Source organism: Cajanus cajan, chromosome 2 (assembly GCF_000230855.2).
Source record: "Cajanus cajan strain Asha chromosome 2, NIPB_CcT2T_4, whole genome shotgun sequence".
In the NCBI taxonomy this organism is placed as follows: domain Eukaryota; kingdom Viridiplantae; phylum Streptophyta; class Magnoliopsida; order Fabales; family Fabaceae; genus Cajanus; species Cajanus cajan.
The window spans coordinates 17,076,088-17,096,115 of record NC_138518.1 but is presented as its reverse complement, the minus strand read 5'-3'; the positions used below and the strand labels follow the sequence as shown (position 1 = coordinate 17,096,115).

The 20,028-nt window shown below is 30.9% G+C and overlaps 1 protein-coding gene across 1 annotated transcript; it reads right to left on the bottom strand.

The window, feature by feature from the left end:
• Positions 1 to 12,393: 12,393 nt before the first annotated feature.
• On the bottom strand, positions 12,394 to 14,727 carry LOC145954780 (uncharacterized). Its single transcript, XM_083069467.1, has 3 exons — positions 14,642 to 14,727; positions 14,163 to 14,458; positions 12,394 to 12,701 (listed from the first exon to the last, which is right to left on the bottom strand). Exons 1-3 carry the CDS (start codon positions 14,725 to 14,727, stop codon positions 12,394 to 12,396), a joined length of 690 nt encoding a protein of 229 aa, XP_082925593.1.
• Between the last annotated feature and the right edge of the window lie 5,301 nt (positions 14,728 to 20,028).

Sequence of the window (20,028 nt, the reverse complement as noted above, 5' to 3'; positions counted from 1 at the left end):
GTCTTGCTATAGGTGCATATGTTTCTTCATAATCTATGCCTTCTTCTTCTTGATTATATCCTTTAGCAACTAGTCTAGCTTTGTTTCTTATAATTATACCATTTTCATTTAATTTATTTCTAAATACCCATTTGGTTCCAATAATTGGATCATTATTTGGTCCAAGGACTAGTTTCCATACTTGATTTCTCTCAAATGGATTTAACTCTTCTTGCATAACATTTATCCAATGTACATCATTTAAGGCTTCATCAATGATTATTAACTTCTATTTTAGAAACAAAAACCAAATTATTGCATGCTTCTTTGAGAGAGTATATAGTAGTTACCTCTTTTGATATGTCTACAATGATATTTTCAAGAGGATGATTTCTTGAGATTCTCCACTCTCTTTGAGGATTCATGTTTGGGTTGATCTTCTTGGATTATTGATCCTCATTTTCTTCATCTTCATTGTCCTTTTGAGTTTGCTTATGAATATGAGTGTCTTTAAGGCTTTCTACAATATCATTAATAATATCTTTTCTTGGACAAACAATGTTAGTCTCATCAAATACAACATGAAATGATTCTTCTATAGTCATGGTTCTTTTATTGTATATTCTGTATGATTTGCTTTTTAAAGAGTATCCAAGAAATTTCTAGAGAAATCATCTACTAACATAGTAACTTCCACCAAAGCTCATAGTTCTAGAGGGTCCAAAAAAGTCCATATGCAAGAGTTCTAAGGGTCTAGAGGTTGTAACTATATTCTTTGGTTTGAAAGATACTTTTACTTGTTTCCCCTTTTGTCATGCATCACCAAGTTTATTTTTCTCAAATTTAATTTTTGGTAATCCTATTTCTAAATCTTTTGAGATTAATTTATTTAAGTATTCCATGTTTATGTGAGCAATTCTTTTATGCCATAACCATGATTCATCATCTTTACTCACAAGACATTGAGAATGACTCATATTTTTCTCTAATTTTATCTTGTATATATAGTTTACTCTAAATCCTATTATTTTAACATGTTCATCATTTTTATGTTCAACAAGCCATTTTTGTGAATCAAAAGATACAGAGAAACTTTTATCACATAATTGACTCACACTTGATGAACTATGTTTAAGACCATTCATAAGTAAGACAATTTCTATGGAGGTTGAGAAATTTGTACCAATTCTTCCAATGCCAAGTATTTTTCCTTTGTTGTTGTCTCCAAATATTACATGTCCACTTTTCTTAGGAGTAATGTCAATGAATTTTGAAGTATATCCTATCATGTGCTTGGAACATCCACTATCAATGTGCCAAGTTTGGTCTTTGGAATCCTTCAAGACAAAGAATGGATTGATTTTGGTACCCAAGTTTTCTTTGGGTCCTTAATGTTAGTTTTAACTAGAGAATCTTTTGGAATTCAAATCATATTCTTAAGATTGCTAATGTTCTTTCTAACATAGCATGTTGATATACTATGACCTTTCTTACCACAATAAAACATGTTATAAAAGGAGAGGTAGAAACTTGAGAACTTGTAAAGAAATTCTTGTAATTCTTTTGTTGTTTTTGTGGGTTGTATCCTAATCCTACTTTGTCAAATCCACATCTTTGTTTTCCTAAAATTATATCTAAATTATTTCTACCAATGGTAAATTTTGAAAGAGTACTCCTTAAGTTGTTAATTTCTTCTTTAAATTCATGACATGATGTACATGGATGTGTAATGTTTGTAATTTCCAAGTTACTTGTAGAGCAATGATTTCCATTCTTGGAATTTATCATTTTAACTTCTGATTTAAGACTATTTAATTCTTCATTTAATTTAGTAATTTCCTTTTCCATATTTGAATTTGTTTTCTTATAGGATGATACTAGTTTTGCAAGTTTTAAAGATTCCTTATGTAAATCATTGAATGCATCTTGTAGTTCATCAAATGAAATTGAGATATCATTGTTAGAAGATGTTACCTCTTCTTCGCTTTCGTAATCTTTGGCCATGAGTCCCAAATTTACAACTTCATTTTCAGAGTCACTTGTAGAATCCATGTCATTTTCTTCCCAAGTGATATAAACTTTCTTCCCTTTCTTTTCTTTGAAGCTTTTCTTGTTGGATTTTTCCATTTTTCTTTTAAGGATCATACATTTTAATCTTAAATGACCTGATTGATTGCATTCATAGCATCTTGAAGTTGAAGAAGATTCTTCTCCTTTCTTCTTTATGTTGAAGTTGAATTTTCTTCTATTTCCTTTATTCCTTAGGAATTTGTTGAATCTTTTTACAAAGAGACTAAAATCTTCATCATCATCATCATCTTCAATGTTGTCATCTTTTTCATTTTCTTCATGAGAGGATGAAGATGCTTTAAGTGCTATACTTTTCTTCTTTTTGTAACTATCTTCATTTTGACTTAGTCTCATCAATTCCATTTCATGCTCTTGAAGTTTTCCAAACAGAGATGCAAGAGACATGGTAGACAGATTCTTTGATTCAACAATGGCGATCACTTTTGGTCGCCATTCCCTACTTAAGCATCTCAAAACTTTGTTAATAAAATCTTCATTTGAAAATATTTTTCCTAAGGATGCAAGATGATTAATTATATGTGTAAATCTATTTTTCCTGTCTTGTATATTTTCATGAAGATTCATTCTAAATAGTTCATATTCATGAGTGAGAGTATTTATCCTATATCTTTTAACATCATTAGTGCCTTCATGTGTTACTTCAAGTGTATCCCACATTTCTTTAGCATTTTTACAATTTGAAATAGTAAAATATTCATTTATGCCTAATGTAGAAGTAATTATATTTTTGGCTTTCAAATTGTATTGAACTTTTCTTTTATCATTTTCTCTCCATTGATCTTTGGGTAAAATCCTAGTTTCTTCTCCTACCTTAGTTGAAGGGATATAAGGACCATTTCCAATTGCATCCCATATATTTAAGTCAATTGATTCAATAAAAATTTGCATACGAGATTTCCAATAGTGATATCCTTCACCATTAAATATAGGAGGTGTATTAATGGAGTTTCCTTCGGGAAATAAAATATTTGATGAGGCCATTTTTATTCTTGAAGCTTTTAAGCCTTATACAAGAAACCTGCTCTTTATATCACTTGTTAGTTAAATAGCCCCATATAACTTAAGAGGGGGGTGAATTAAGCTTTCTAAATTTTTCTCTTATAAAACATTTCTGAATTACTTTGTTACAAATTCAATTCCTTAGAAAAATTTACATGTAAAGAATGAATGATGATGCAAACTACTCAATCACAATAAATAACAAGTAATTAAAAGTATAGGGAAAGAAGAATTACAAACTCAATTTTATATTGGTTCGGCCAATCCTGCCTACTTCTAGTCCTCAAGTCTCCCACTTGAGATTTCCACTATTCTTGTAAACCTTACAAGACTTGAATCCTCCAACACCTCGGAACTCCGTTTCCTTGTGTTGAAATTCAAAAACCAACAAGGAAAAAAACCCATTCTCCTTCACAGATCCAATGATCAATTTGGAATTACAGAATAACTCTCTTTTAAGAGTAGATATACACTTTTATGATGTTAATGAACTCTTTTAGAATAATGCAAATTTGGCCAAGATGCATTTGTATGACTTTTTCATAATAGAGTTCGTAAACTTCTTCTGAAAAATTATAGGTATTTATAGACAATTATTTCTTAGGTTGTGTCTTTTCATGAAGAGTTGTAACTCTTTATAATTTTTCAGAAAATATACTCTGGTAAATTGATTACAAGACTAGGTAATCGATTACAACGGTTTTAAGTTCAAAAATTTGAAACGTTGTATCTTTTAAATTCAAATTTTTGAAGTTTTCTCTTCTGGTAATCGATTACAAGGTCTGGTAATCGATTACCAGAACACATTTTATACTCAGAATATGAACTTTGAAGTTTCCTTGTTCTGGTAATGGATTACAAAGTCTGGTAATGGATTACTAGAACATATTTTTGCATTGTTTGAAAAAAATTTATGTAGAAAACTTCATATCAATAATTTCTTTCACAAATCTCTTTTAAGAAATGATTTGAACTATTCTTTAAAGCTTTTGTTAAGTCTTTCAAAAACATTTTTACTTCCTTACAAAAGATTTAAAACTTGCTTAAATTTAAAGATATTAATTTGAGGTTTTTGAAAACTTATTCTTAAGGCCAAGCATACTTGCAATTCTAAAAGATTCTTTTACATTCTTAGCTAAGTTGACAAGACTTATCTATGTAACACTTGAGATCTTGTTCTTGCATCAACTTGCTTTAGCTCAACCTTGATACTTCTTCAATGTTTTATAATCACTTTGGCATCATCAAAACATTTGTGCATATTTTCTTCCACAAGTTGGATTCATAACTCACATTCTAAGATGGTATCAGTGTTGTCTAAATCTATTTTAAAAAGTGACTCTCACTGTTAATACATGCATTAAGCTTAATAATATTAAGCGTAGGGGATGTATTGGAAAAAAATTCAGTCTCACCTATCTTTAATTTTAAGAAAGGTTATTCATCATTAATACATGCATCAGTTTTGATGGAATCGTGTCAAGGAGGCCAAGAGGTGACACCTTGAAGGACCCAAGAGGAATGGGCTAGACATGAAGATTTTGGCCAGTCAAAGCCCAATGGGCCCGATGGGCTTGGAAGGCCTAATTTGCTCCTCACATGGGCCCCACCTTGAGATACTCACTTTCTTTTAATTTGTATATATTATATTAGTATAGGTTTCATATGTTTTGGTCTTGTATTTTAGACCACATAGAGTAGCATTTTTGGGCCATAGGCTTAATGGGCCTAGTTTTGGGCTTCATCGGTCTTTGGGCTTTTGGTACTCAATATTGGGCTCATTTTGTTTCTTTTATTATTTCCTTTTATTTGTATATGTTTGGCCATTGTATTTTAGGCCATTAGAGTAGGAATATTGGAGGAATACTTAATAAGGCAAAAGTAGCTTAAATTAGGTTTCATTTAGCATGCATTTAAGTTGAATTTGAGTCACATGTTTTAGCTAAGGGTGGCTGCACAAGTGCACACTCAAATGCAGCTTAAATTCACTCCAAATGAAGCTTAATTAGCCATGATTCATGTTTAGCACATGGCAGCCCAAAGAATTTGAATTCAAAATTCAAATTCTTGGTGCGAAAGCTCAAATTTGAACTTGGTGCCACTTTGGCTTGGCTAGTTGTCTATTTAAGTCTCTTCCTTCACATTTGTATTCACTTTGAGCATAATTAAGAATTCTTCTAAATACATTTCATATTTCTCTCCCCAAAGTCACCTAGGTTCTTAGTTTAGCTTTAGGAATCCTTCACTTTCTAAAGCCAAATCGTGAGCCATCATTTGCAATTCACTAGTGGAAAAAAGACTTTTAAAATCATTTATTTTTAACTTTTAAGATCGGTTGTTTTATAACCGATCTTAAAAGTGTGGCTATGGAAAAAATTAAACTGGAACGGGCCGTTCCAAAACTAGAACGGGTCGTTCCAGTCTGTTTAAAAGGCCTCTAAAGTTAAATTTTAGTACGGGGCATGAACGGCCCGTTCTCCAGGGAGAACGGCCCGTTTTGCAAGGAGAACGATCCGTTCTCCTTGTAGCACGGGCCGTTCCAGGTTCGAAATTTACCCAAACTGAACCTACAACGAAAATAGAGACGAGAAAAGCATGAGAAAACGAAAAGAGACACAAGAAAAACATGAGAAGACGAAAATGAAAACAAAAACGACAACGAAATTTACCTTATTGGAGACTTTAGAAAATGAGAGCGTCAGAGATTAAAAAAAGGAATGGAGGGAAAGATTAAAGAGAATGAGAATAGAGGGGAATATAAAAGATTTATGACGATACTTTTAAAATCGGTTATTTAAGAACCGATTTTGTATACTACATACAAAATCGGTTCTGAAATAACTGATTTTAAAAGTAACACTTTTAAAATCGGTTGTTAAATAACCGATTTTAAAAGTAACACTTTTAAAATCGGTCATAAAATAACCGATCTTAAAAGTACTTTTAAGATCGGTTAAATTTTAACCAATCTTAAAAGTGTTCATGTTATTTACAAAATTACCACCGCGTCACTTTTAAGATCGGTTACCTTGTAACCGATCTTAAAACTCCGATTTTAAATCCAATTTTTGCACTAGTGCTTCTAACTTGAGTGCTTCCTTCTAAGATTTGGAATTCCAAATCTTGTCTTGTTCAACTCTTCATTTCCCTGGAATCAAAGTCTTAAAGGCAAGATCCATTGCAGATTCAAGCAAGGAAGATTATCTTCTCCATTTCACCTACTTGACTCCATCAAAGTTCAATAATGTTGAACGTAGGAGCTATATTGGAAAAAACTCAAGTTTCACCTATCTTAGATCATTAAAAAAATTTATTCACCATTTATCCACGTACTAAGCCTAATAATAGTATTGGAAGTGAGAGAATGTATTGAGAAAAGACCCAATATTATTGAACCTATGGGCTGTATTAAAAAAAACTCAAGTTTCACTTATCTTAAATTATTAAAAAGGATCACTACTATTAATCAACATATCAAGACCAATAGTATTGAACGTGAAGGGATCTATTGAGAAAAGACTTAAATCTCACATTATTTAGAGATAAAAGAACTAAAAAGTATATAAGTGAGAGACAAGACAACACTCACTTTATAAATCGATTTTGTATAATTGACTTACAATCATAACCCACATTCTAAGAAAAATAATAAAAATTTATGAGTAAAAATATTTAAAATAAAATAAAGACCAACAATAATTACTACAATAAATATCTTCATTAAAATAAGTGTATAAATCCCACAACATTACTGCCTATAACCTTTATAGGATTTGCGATGCTCTCAGTAGAATATAACGATAATGAATTTAATGTCTCAAAAACAGGTCATGCATTTACAATGTAAAGTGATTTTACTCTTACGGTATACATAGAAGTTACTATTTCAAGAAATAATTACAATATATAAGTGCATGCATTTAAGTACAATATTTAATTGTTAACTTTTATTTTAACGCTATAATATAAACATCCATTATATTATCAATCAATTAAAATTTATCTTTAATTTTGTTATAAAATAAAATCATTTTTTATTTATTATTAAAGTAATTGTTTAATTAATTATACCAAGGGGTATCACACTTACATGTCCACATTGGAATCTCTCATGTTTTGATTATAATAAACATGCATTATTGATATAAAAAAATTAATTTATATTATCAATTAATTAAAAATTATCTTTGATTTTGTTGTAAAATAAAAGCATCTTTTAATTTATTATTAAAGTAATTGTTGAATTGCACCAGTATCCAACATACATGTCCACGTTGGTATGATATATTGTCTATTTTGGACTTAAGCTCTCATGATTTTCACTTTTTGTTATCTTTCAAAAGGTTTCATATTTATAAACTCATGTTTTTCCTTTATCCACAATATGAGACTTTATTTATACATTCTAATAATCATCCCCTCAAATAAACGACCATTACCCCCAAACTATCTCCACTTCAAGAAAGGATTATGGTCAACCTCTCCCTTAGCAAATAGACCACAAGTATGACTCCTAGCTTTTCAACTATTAATTTATGGCAACGAGACATGTTTCTGACCTCTATTTTGCCAAGAAGACACACTACTAGAAAAGTGTCATTTTCCTGCAAAAAGATATTCGCAGAAATTTTTTACAAATTTTTTTACAAAAAAATATTCGTAGAATTTTTTGCAAATTTATTTGTGAAAAATAATTTACAGATATTTCTTACAAATTTTGCTACAATTTTAATGATCATAGAAATTTTTTCCATGGTAAAAATTTGTAGAAAATATTGTAAGAATTTTATTTTGTTTCTTGCAGATTTTCTTTGCAAAAATAAATTTGCAAGTAATATTTACTAAATGGTAAAAAAAATTTACAGGTAACTTTTCCTGTGGATTTTCTTGCAAATTTTAATCCGCAAGAAAAATAAAAATAAAAATTAAATTTATAAGTTGGGGCAACACTTACCTTACAAGTTAATTTGTATGGTTGAGTGTTAGACTTATAATCTACAATCACATGTTGGAGGCATGGAAACAAATGTTTCGGATGAATTCATTGCGAGCATTTGAAAGTTGAAAAATTATTGATAGAATTTATAGTAATTTCTTTAATTTTTTTGCAAAAAATATTCTTGCAGAATTTCTTGCGAAAAAATTCACAGGAAATTTTCCTGCAAATTTCTTTTTGCAGGAAACTTTCTTGCAAATTTTTTTTTGCAGAAAACTTTCTTGCAAATTTTTTTCGCAAGAAATTTCACAGGAAAATTTTCTGCGAATTTTAAAATTCACAAAAATATATTATCCACGAAGATATTACATACAAATAAAATTTTGCAGAAAAATTTGTAAGAACGTTTCCTGCAAATTTTTCATAAAAATTCACAGAAAAAATCGCATGTAATAAGAAAAATTTTAATAGTGACATCCACCTCCATAATTTTTATGATTTTATTTTTTGTTATCTTTCAAAAAAGTCTTATACTAATAGAGCATGTACGTACTTTATAAAACGATGTTTCTTCCTTTGTCTCGACAAAATGAAACTTTATTTATAACTTCCAACAATAATTGTAAAAATCAATAAATTATCATAACAATTTATTATTAAAAAAACAATATTATTTTTTTACGTATTGTGGATCATAATTTAATTGTCATGCATTTTCAATTTAATAATTTTTATTTTATTAATTAATTATAAATTATCATGATTTTTGACAAAAATATTATAAAAGTCAAAACTTAATTGCTATCTATTATAATTATTTGGAATTAATTTCCTATAAAAAAGACTATTGAAAGAACTAACCATTTTAATTATTTTTAAATGCATTAACTTCTACAAACAATTAATTACAAATTATTATAGATATGATTTTTGTAAAAATGTGAATAAATTTATTATATTTTATAATTTGTCATTGAATAATGCAGTGGATTTTAATCAATTTTTTTTTAAAAAGTAAACTGTTCGTTGATTTAACCATTTTAGTTTTATTTTGGATAGCATTATTTTTGAAGTTGTTTTAAATATAATGTTATTTATCCTAGTTCTGTTTTATTATTAATATAATACTACATTCGTTTCTATATATAACATTTAAAAACTTAATTTTCAATATTAAAAAAAGTAACTAATATATTCTCTTTATTTTCTATTATAAGGAAAAAAGGATACACTTTTTCTAAATATAAGTAATTCAAGTTACTTTTGTTTCATTTAATAATATTTTTCTAAATTATTCATCTTTTAATGCATGATTATTTAATTGGACAACTTTTTTTAAAAAAATAATAATAAGATTAATTTAGAAAGAATGTTTTAGAATTAGTAAAGTTTAAAGCAAATAATTAATTTTTTAATATATATGAAATTAATTTTTTTCTTATAATCTATACCTATTATAAAAGAGATATTGAGTTATGTAACTACTTTTGGTCTCTACATTTTAGTGAACCATTATACTCTTCGAATATTTTTTTTTATATTTTTTATTAAATAATTACTCACAATCTTTTTTGTATATAACTATGAAATGTTTCAACCCTTCTAGTAGAAAATAAAGGGAGTGTAGTTGATAATAATAATAATAATTTTTTAATTTTTTTTTCAAAACTACCATTTCACTAATTTTCTCTTAATTAATAATGGTCTCTCTCTTAACCAATTACAATGTATCTCTTATAGTATTTACTCTTTTAATCAATTAGAATAGAAGTTATTTAAAGAGTCTATAATTTATGTATTTTTATCAAATTAAGAGAACATATTTTAGTTAAGAATTTAAAGATCAAATTAAGAGAACATATTTTAGTTAAGAATTATTTAAAGAGTCTATAATTTATGTATTTTATCAAATTAAGAGAGCATATTTTAGTTAAGGTAATTCGATCCAAAAATAATTAACACATCAAACATTAATTAATTTAATGGCTAAATTGTATTTTTATACTTCCAATTTCATCACTTCTTAAGATTAAATATATAGAAACAAAATTTTTAATTTTTATCTGGAAATGTGCAATTTAACCTACCAAATATTGGCTAATGATAACTGAAAAACTTTTAGGGGTATTCCGAGAATTGAACTCGGGACCTCTCGCACCCTAAGCGAGAATCATACCACTAGACCAAATGCAGTCTTTGAGTTAAGGTAATTCGATCCAAAAATAATTAACACATCAAACATTAATTAATTTAATGGCTAAATTGTATTTTTATACTTCCAATTTCATCACTTCTTAAGATTAAATATATAGAAACAAAATTTTTAATTTTTATCTGGAAATGTGCAATTTAACCTACCAAATATTGGCTAATGATAACTGAAAAACTTTTAGGGGTATTCCGAGAATTGAACTCGGGACCTCTCGCACCCTAAGCGAGAATCATACCACTAGACCAAATGCAGTCTTTGAGTTTAATGAATTGGTTATATAAATACATAGCTGAGTCTGAGTCACTAACTTAATTGATGGGTAATGTTTTCGGCGTAGCCTCGGGCATTGTTGGTGGTTCTTCGAATGTAACAAGGACTAGACATGACAATCTAACTCGCTCCTGTGAGTACTTACTCGAACCCGCCCCAATTTAGATAGAGAAAACTCGTGTATATCGGGTTCGGGTTTAAGTTTTCCTTGATTGATAAAATCGAGGGTGGGGGCAGGAGCGGGGATGTTAATACCCACCTCGTCCCTGCCCCCATACCCGTTCCCGCTAGGCATGGCAACGGGGCGGGGCAGGGGCGGGTTTTACGTTCCCCGCCTCTGCCCTCGCAAAGTTAAACTGCTCCCGCCCCCGCCCTCGATATCCGCCGGTGGTAAACTCTAGGTCCCCATCCCCGCCCCCGGCGTGGTTCGGGTTTACCCGCCCCGCCCCCATCCCCGCTCCTATTTTTTTCTTCATTTTTTATTTTTTTATTTTAAATAAATATGAACAATTTAAAACAATAAAAGAAAAGAAATAATATAAATTTTTATATATAAATATTTTTAATTTTGGTTTATATATATATAAAAATAATTTTTTAATTATATTATTAAGCGGGACGGGGAGGGGGCGGGTATGGGGGCGGGGGTGGGTATTAACATCCTCGTCCCCGCCCCCGCCTCTGCCCCTGATTTTATCAGTCGGGGAAAACCCGAACTCGAACCCGAACCCGATAAACACAGATTTTCCCCGTCCAAATTGGGACAGGTTCGGGCGGGTACCCACGAGGGCGGGTAAGATTGTCATGCCTAGCCCTCGCCCCCGCCCCCCGCCCCGCTTAATAATATAATTAAAAAATTATTTATATATATATATATATAAACCAAAATTATAAATATTTATATGTAAAAATTTATATTATTTTAGTTTTCTTTTATTTTTTTTTAAATTGTTCATATTTATTTAAAAGAAAAAAAGAAGAAAAATAATAGGAGCGGGACGGGGGCGGGGGCGGGGCTGGGATACCCGAACCCCGTCAGGGGCGGGGATGAGGACCCAAATTTCATCCCCGGCGGGTATCAGGGGTGGGGGCGGGGGTGGTTTAAATTTGCGGGGGCGGGGGCAGGGAACGTAAAACCCGCTCCCGCCCCGCCCCGTTGCCATGCCTAACAGGGACACCCATCCGTGTCCTTTTCAATATCCAATATCCGCCATTGTGTAAAAATAATTTATATGGTCGATTAATAAAAACAAATATAATAATTATGAATTCTTAAGAGAATCTCTAATGTAAGCAATTTTAAAGAGTTGTTTGGTGCATAGATTCATGTGTTTAACGATTTCCACTGTGTCACGTTAACTTTAAATAACTTTACTCTATTTTTATTCTAATGGTGAGTTTCTTCAAATAATTTTATAACGAACTTAATATTTATAATTTTTTAATCTTAAATTTCATTAAAATAGTACCTTTAAATTAAAATTTTATTTTTAATTATTGCATATCAAGTAACATTTTTTTTAATTTTGAAAAAATTAGTATTCAAAATATTTAATAATTTTTTAATTTAAAAATAATGAAATTTACATAACATATAAATAAAAACGTAACAATTGAAATATATAATAATATAAAAATTTAAAATAATTATGTTAAAAAAAAAGACATGACAATGAAAAATTCAATATTCTACATTAAATTAATTTTCTTTATTTTCTATTCCAAATCATTGTCAAATATGTTTGACCAAATCCACTTGAAGTTGTTGGTGTTTGTCTTTGTTTTGAATTGGTACTCTCCTCTCAAAGTATGTATATCTAAAATTGGGATGGTCAGTCAAAAATATGCCTAATGTCAACATTTCATTTCTAACAATATCATAATCAATATGATTCTGATAAGTGTTTCATTCATCTTCGATGATCATATTATTCAACATGATACATGCATAAATTATATTCTTCACAGTATGAGCATCCCAAAAATGTGACAGATCATAAATAATTGCGAATCGTGATTGAAGCACCCAAAATGCACGCTCTACATCCTTTCTAGTCGATTCTTGTCGTTTTACAAATAATTTTCGCTTCTCCTCTTGTGGCATTGAAATGGTCTTCACAAATGTGGCAAATTCTAGATAAATGTCATCCACTAGATAGTATCCCATATCATATTGGGTTTTGTTGACGGTGAAATTCACCGTAAGTGCATGACCTTACATAACTTTGTTAAACACATCAAATGCATTTGACACAGTAATGTCATTATTTGACTTTGTAGCACCAAAAAAATGCATGCCAAATCCATAAATATTATGATGCAACTGCTTCAAGAATGATTGTCGAGTTTGCATAATCACCTTCGTTAATCAAGTAGCCTCATATAACTTAAGAAGGGGGGTGAATTAAGTTTTCCAAATTTTCCTCTTAAAAACTTTTCCGAATTACTTTCTTACAAATTCAATTCCTTAGATAAATTTATATGTAAAGAATGAATGATGATGAAAATTACTCAATCACAATTAATAACAAGTAATTAAAAGTATAGGGAAAGAAGAATTGCAAACTCAATTTTATACTGGCTCGTCCAATCTTGCCTACATCCAGTCCTCAAGTCTCCAACTTGAGATTTCCACTATTCTTGTAGCTCTTACAAGACTTGAATCCTCCAACACCTCGGAACTCCCTTTCCTTGTGTTGAGATTCAAAAACCAACAAGGAGAAAAACCCTTTCTCCTTCACAGATCCAATGATCAATTTGGAATTATAGAATAACTTTCTTTTAAGAGTAGATATACACTTTTATGATCTTAATGAACTCTTTTAGAATAATGCAAATGAATTAGGCCAAGATGTTTTTGTATATGACTTTTTCATAATAGAGTTCGTAACCTTCTTCTGAAAAATTATAAGTATTTATAGACAATTATTTCTTATGTTGTGTCTTTTCATGAAGAGTTGTAACTCTTTATGGTTTTTCAGAAAAGATGCTCTGGTAATCGATTACAAGACTTGGTAATCGATTACAACGATTTTAAGTTCATAAAATTTGAAACGTTGTATCTTTTAAATTCAAATTTTTGAATTTTTCTCTTCTAGTAATCGATTACATGGTCTGGTAATCGATTACCAATACACATTTTGTATTTAGAATTTGAACTTTGAAGTTTCCTTGTTCTGGTAATGGATTAAAGGTCTGGTAATGGATTACCAGAACATATTTTTGCATTGTTTCAAAATCTTTTATGTAGAAAACTTCATATCAATAATTTCTTTCATAAATCTCTTTTAAGAAATGATTTGAACTATTCTTTAAAGCTTTTGTTAAGTCTTTCAAAAACATTTTTACTTACTTTCAAAAGATTTAAAACTTGCTTAAATTTAAAGAGATTAATTTGAGGTTTTTTTGAAAACTTATTCTTAAGGACAAACATACTTGCAATTCTAAAAGATTCTTTTACATTCTTAGCTAACTTGACAAGACTTATCTATGTAACACTTGAGATCTTGTTCTTGCATCAACTTGCTTTAGCTTGACCTTTTATTTTCTTCAATACTTTGACATCATCAAAACTTTATGCATATTTTCTTCCACAACCTCGATAAAATTGAGTTTTCCATTCAACAGGACAAATTTTCCATTCGTAGTGGATACAGTCAATTGAGCCTATCATACCTTGAAAGTCATGTGTTGCTCCCATTTGTAGAATTCTTTCTAGGTCTTCGTTATTGGGCTTCCGTAGGTACTCATTCCTGAATATTGCACAAATAGCTAATACAAATTGTTGCAAGCATTCCATAACAGTGCTTTCACCAATGCAAATATATTCATCGACACTATCAATAAGTGGGCCATAAGCTAAAATATGAAGAGTAGCAGTGCACTTTTGTAATGGTGATAGGCCTTTTCTACATGTTGCATTTACCCTCATTCGGAAGTACTCATCGTGATTGGTTAGGGCTGTTACAATTCTAAAGAACACATGTCTTTGCATATTAAGACTTCTTCAAAATTGAGTCTTTATATACACCAGATTGTCAAAGAAATAGTCATTAAACAATCAATCATGACCTTCCTCTCAATTTCGATGTACCACCCTTCTTCTATGTGAACGAAGAAGAGTGTTGTTGGCTCCTATTGATTCAAGGATCAACCTTATCACTTCTTCCTCAATGTTCTCTTCAAGCGAATCATCTAAGACTTGATCCAATAGTGCGTCCAAGTTGTCGTCAAAGTCCATTCTATGGATAACTGAAGTGTTTGAGTGAGAGAACAATATTGTGTAAGCTCAAGAGAAGATGTGAGAATGAGAAAGCATTACACAAATATATAACATAATTCATAACAACTAGTTTCCAACGACTAATTTCCAATAGCTACTTTTACAACGACTACTTTTATAACAACTGGTTACTGATAGAAAAGAATGGCTCAATCCAAGAGGGGGGTGAATTGAATTTAATGACACTTAAAAATTTTATCACAGTTTAAGGATCTTTATTTCAATTAAAACTTTTCTAATACAAATTTTCAATGAAGTTTATTGAACCTCTTGTAAATGGGAATGACTCCTATATGAGTTCTTGCTTAATTTTTATTGGATTAGATCACACAACAATTTATATGCAATGCTTATGTTCAAGTTTAAACCATTTTAATCATGCAAGCAAATTATCAAAACCAGCCATTTTAAAATTCAATTAAAGATTGATCAATGCAAGAGATAAAGATGAGATAAGAGTGTTGTAGCATCCCGAATTATTTCTACTAATACTAAGAATAATTATTATTTATTTTTGTATTTATGAAGATTATTTCCTTATAATTATTTTGATTAATTAAATGGGTTTGATTGAATTTTTAAAGGTTTTTAATAATAATCATATATGAAAATTATTTTGTATAATATTATTAATTATGATATTTTGTTATAATTATTATTTGAAGAAAATCATGTTTTAAATTGTATTGATATTTTATTTTAATTTGATATATATATATATATATATATATATGTTACTTATTTATTTATTAATTAGTAATCCCGGATTTTCATAGCCCCGGAACGGGCCGTTCCACTTTGGGAACAGGCCGTTCCAGACGTGGTTTTAAAGAACAAATTATTGACTCAAAACGGGCCGTTCTAGTTTTGGAACGGGCCGTTCTGGGAGAGACTTTTGTACATGTTCTATGTGCCCAGAACGGGCCGTTCCGGATTTGGAACGGGCCATTCTAGCCAAATCCTGATGCCTATAAATGCGTTCTGGCACTCCAGAAAAACACATTTTTTCACTTTTGACTTTTTTCTTCTACACTTTCTAGAGACCAAGGGGAACCCGGAGGAGGAGATCTTGCTTCAGTTTCAACCCCTGTTTATCGAGGTAAGGGGAGAGCGAGAAACCTCGCTCTGGGTGTGGGATTGTATGTTGGGTAGTGGGATTGGCCCCCAATCCTGTATTTGTTGTATGCTTCTTTATGAGGAGTTTCTCCCAATTATATTTGTTTCTTCTATTTGCTCTTTTTATATGTAAATAAATATATGATTTGAGATCTATGTGGGTTCCTATAGGAAACCCTAAGGGAATGCATTGGTGATTGTAAGAGGTGATTGTTTAAAGAGTAATTATATGAGTAAATTATATTATTTTAAATGTTTATTGTATGAATTAGAGTGCTTTGTGGGTTCTTGTGGGAACCCTATGAGAAACAGGCAAATTTTTAATGTATTATGTTTTATCTTTTGAGTTTTCTGTTGTGTTCTTTAATGTTTATAGAGTGTAAATAAGTGTCCAATTTTGAAAATAAACAAGTTTTGATATGAATTAGTTTGCTCTGGGAGTTTTTGTGGAAACCCTAAGAGAAATAAGCATATTTATAATATTTTCTGTTTTACCTTTTGATTGTTCTGTTGTATTCCTTGTTGTACGAGATGTATAAATATATGTTTACTTTTGCAAATAAATGAGTTCTGATATGAATAAAAGTGCTCAGTGAAAATTGTGAATATGATGTGATAATGCCAATGTGATGATGAAATGTAATGAGGAGATGTGATGATGAGATGTGTTGAGACATGATAATGTGATATGGGAATGAGACATGAAAATGTAATATGAGAAAAACATGGAGTCTTGATTGACATGCATCATATGCATAAATATTTTTAAGGGTACGATATGGAATACACCGCCAGAGAAGGCCTCCTAGTGTAAAAGCTTTGGGGATTAGTCCTTGGGGATAACTTAGTTTGGAAGTCTCAGTCTCGCCCATTGTGTGCATGGGATGTATCTTGCGCGGCTTAGCTATCCCGACGAGACTCTGGTAGTATATCCTTCTAGTGAGAGTGCGCAGAGGGTGTGACCCGGCATGTACTCCTAGACTACTCTTCGTGTATTGCTAGCGGCAATATTCCATGTGATGCTTTACTGGCGCCACATGCATGATAATGTGAAGTCCGTGTTCATGCATGTGTATTCTTATTATTGAATGATGATAAATTACTAATTGTATGACTTGGATGATTGGATAAGTTATTGTTGTTGATTGATCTATGAGATAACTGTATTGTTTGTGTTTGGCTGTCCGGTGTGCGTTCCTACACCGTGAGCCAGAGTGAGATGTTTTTCACTCCCTTCTTTTGTGTTGTTTCTCTTGTTTGATATACAGGAGACCATTAGCAGCATGAGGCTGAGGATATGGACGATGGAGCTTAGGCTTCTATGTGGGATTTTGCTCTGATAGGACATGTGACATCGGGACATAGATAAAATTAGAATATGACATTGTTTATGATTTATTAAAGTATATATTTTGGAAATTTTCAATTTTTATTCTTTGTAATTTTATTTGCTATTTGGATTAAGGACATGAATGTGAATTCTCTACTCACATGATTATTGGAATTGTCGTTTCATTTTTAAATATATTTTTTTATCCAATAAGATATTTCTTTTTATTATTTTATATATATATATATATATATGTTGGGGTAGAGGGTGTCACATTAAGTGGTATCAGAGCAAGTCGATCCAATCGACCGTGTGTGTTATGTGCTTATCACGACTCTATTGTGTACTCTGACTATGTCTTGTTTGTTGTGTACTATGATGATGTTTTGCTTTGATGATGATGATGTTCTTCTTGTGTTGATATTGTTGAGTTTGATATTGTTATTTTGTAATTAGAGGAATGATAGTCATGATAGTGTTAGCTAATACCATTATGACCGATCTTCTTCATTCTTATGATTGCTTATTTGTTTGATACTTCCTGCTTACGTAAGAAGTAGTGGTTGAGTGATATCGCTTGTGTTGTAAGCATATGTGCGAGTAGTGATAGACGAGATATTGTGTTAATATTGTAGGAACTATTGAGGCCTTAGATTTGGGTAAGACATTGATTTTTTTTAGTGTATTAAGAGTTTACGATTGATGGAATTTTTTAAAGCTATAGTGGTAGTGATTGAATCCAAGGATGATGTATGTTGAGAATCGGAGTTTTGGTATTCTTAAGGAGAGATTGAAGTGTTGATGATTTCTAGAGTTTGATGGTTGCATGTTGACCTTTTATGGTTTAGGTAGCATGTGAATTTTATTTTCTAAGCCTTTTGTACTGAATATGTGAGTTGTTTTGGTTTAGGATTGTAGTGGAAAGCTTGAATATGAAGTTGAGGTGTGAGTTTGGAAGGGTTGAGGTATTTTTGTGGGCTTAGATATATTGATATACTATTGTTGTTTGGTGTAGAGGATATTTTCGCTGCAGTTTTGTTGTGCCAGTATGAGTACCATATTGACAGATTTAGATTTTATGGTCTTCACAAAAGTTGTAGCCTTGGACGTTATATTTCCAATAGAACTGGAATCAGGTAAAACGGAGGTCTAGAACTCCAGTTATAGCTACTTTAGTGATCAAAGGTCTAGCTGCAAGCGTTGAATATATCTGCTGCGGTTTTTGAAATTTTTAGCTAAGAAGATGATCTTTTTAGAATCTTATGTCTTCGTAGGAGTTGTAGCATATTCTCTTAGATTTCTTTTGGGATAGGTTTGAGATCATTTGGATGATTATAAATCTCTAAGTATCATTTTCTTTGATCGTTGTTGAAGGGATATGTATGGTATCATGATATTTTTGAATCGTTAGGAAATGCAAGGATAAGAATTGATTTTGTTAAGATGTTTTGGGGTGTTTTCATATGGATTGAGAGGTTGTTTAAGGTTTTATGATGCTATGTGGTAAAGGTTGTTCATGTACATGCTTATGGATGGTATATTTGAAGGTTTAAAGTAGGTATTCTAATATGATTTAATATGCATGTGTGTTGATATGTGGATAGATGACCTTAGGGATCAATTGGTGAATGTCGTGTGGTTAGTGAGATTGATCTTAGGGTGTGATATGATCATATTGTAGTTGAGGGTGGAGATATATCTAAGACGGTTGTATGTTAAGTTATCTAAGTATTACTATTTTATTTTATCTTATTTTATTTTATTTTATTATTATTTTTTTGTATGAGATAAGTTTTCTAGTTCCTGTAAATTCCAGTTGAGGTAAACATGGATTTGTCTAGGTAGAAGTTGTGTTTAAGTGGGGAGATATCTAAGCCAGTTAGTGAAGATAAGAGTTTTATGAGATTAGCTTATTATTATTGGAGATTTATTGAAGGAATTTCTAAGATAGCATTGCCCTTAACTACATTCACTAGGAGGAGTATTGTCTTTATGTGGGATAGTAAGTATGAGAGTAGTTCCAACTCTTAAGGCAAGATTGACTCGTGTTAATATTATTGGATTTTAGTAAGCCTTTTGTGGTATATAGTAGTACTTATAAGATGAATTTGGATGCATTGTTGATGCAAGAAGGAAAGGTAGTAGCTTATGTTTCTAGGCAATTGAAAATTCATGAGAGGAACTACCTTATCTATGAGTTAGTAGTTATGATATTACATTAAGATTTGGAGACACTACCTATATGATTCTAAGCTTGAGGTATTTAGTGATTGTTAGAGTCTTAAATATCTTTTGATCAAAGAAGATAGTTGGAATTTCTTAAGGACTAAGATTTTAATCTCAGTTGCTATCTAGGTAAAGGCAATGTGGTGACAGATGCCTTGAGTAGGATGATCTTTCATCTATTTTTTTGATGATTTAAAGGTTAAATTTGATTGAAGAGTTTAGAGATTTAAGCTTGATTTGTGAGCTTACCCTTAGAAGCATTGAATTGAGTATGTCGAAGGTGACTAGTGAATTAATGGATGAGATTAAAGGAGCCTAAGAGTTAGATCCTTTCTTAGTGAACCAAGTGGAGAGGATTGGTAAGGGTATAGATAGCCCTTTTCGAGTGAAAGTTGATGGTGTTTCGTGGTTTCAGGATAGAATCTATGTGCCTAACAATCCCGAATTAAGGAAGATGATCTTAGAAGAAGGCAATAAGAGTACTCTTAGTATTCACTTAGGAGCTATTAAGATGGATTCGGAACTTAGGAGGATGTATGAGAGTGGCGTAGCGGAAGCGTGGTGGTCTAAGGTGAAGAGAGGAGTAG

Bases quoted from the DNA above. Each gene is read 5' to 3' on its own strand.
- LOC145954780 (XM_083069467.1), bottom strand. From the start codon at position 14,727: ATGGACTTTGACGACAACTTGGACGCACTATTGGATCAAGTCTTAGAT. The intron at 14,459-14,641 runs GTTGATCCTTGA...TGTGTTCTTTAG, and splicing joins ATTGAGGAAGAAGTGATAAG to AATTGTAACAGCCCTAACCA. The intron at 12,702-14,162 runs GTATGATAGGCT...AAGTTATGTAAG, and splicing joins AGCAACACATGACTTTCAAG to GTCATGCACTTACGGTGAAT.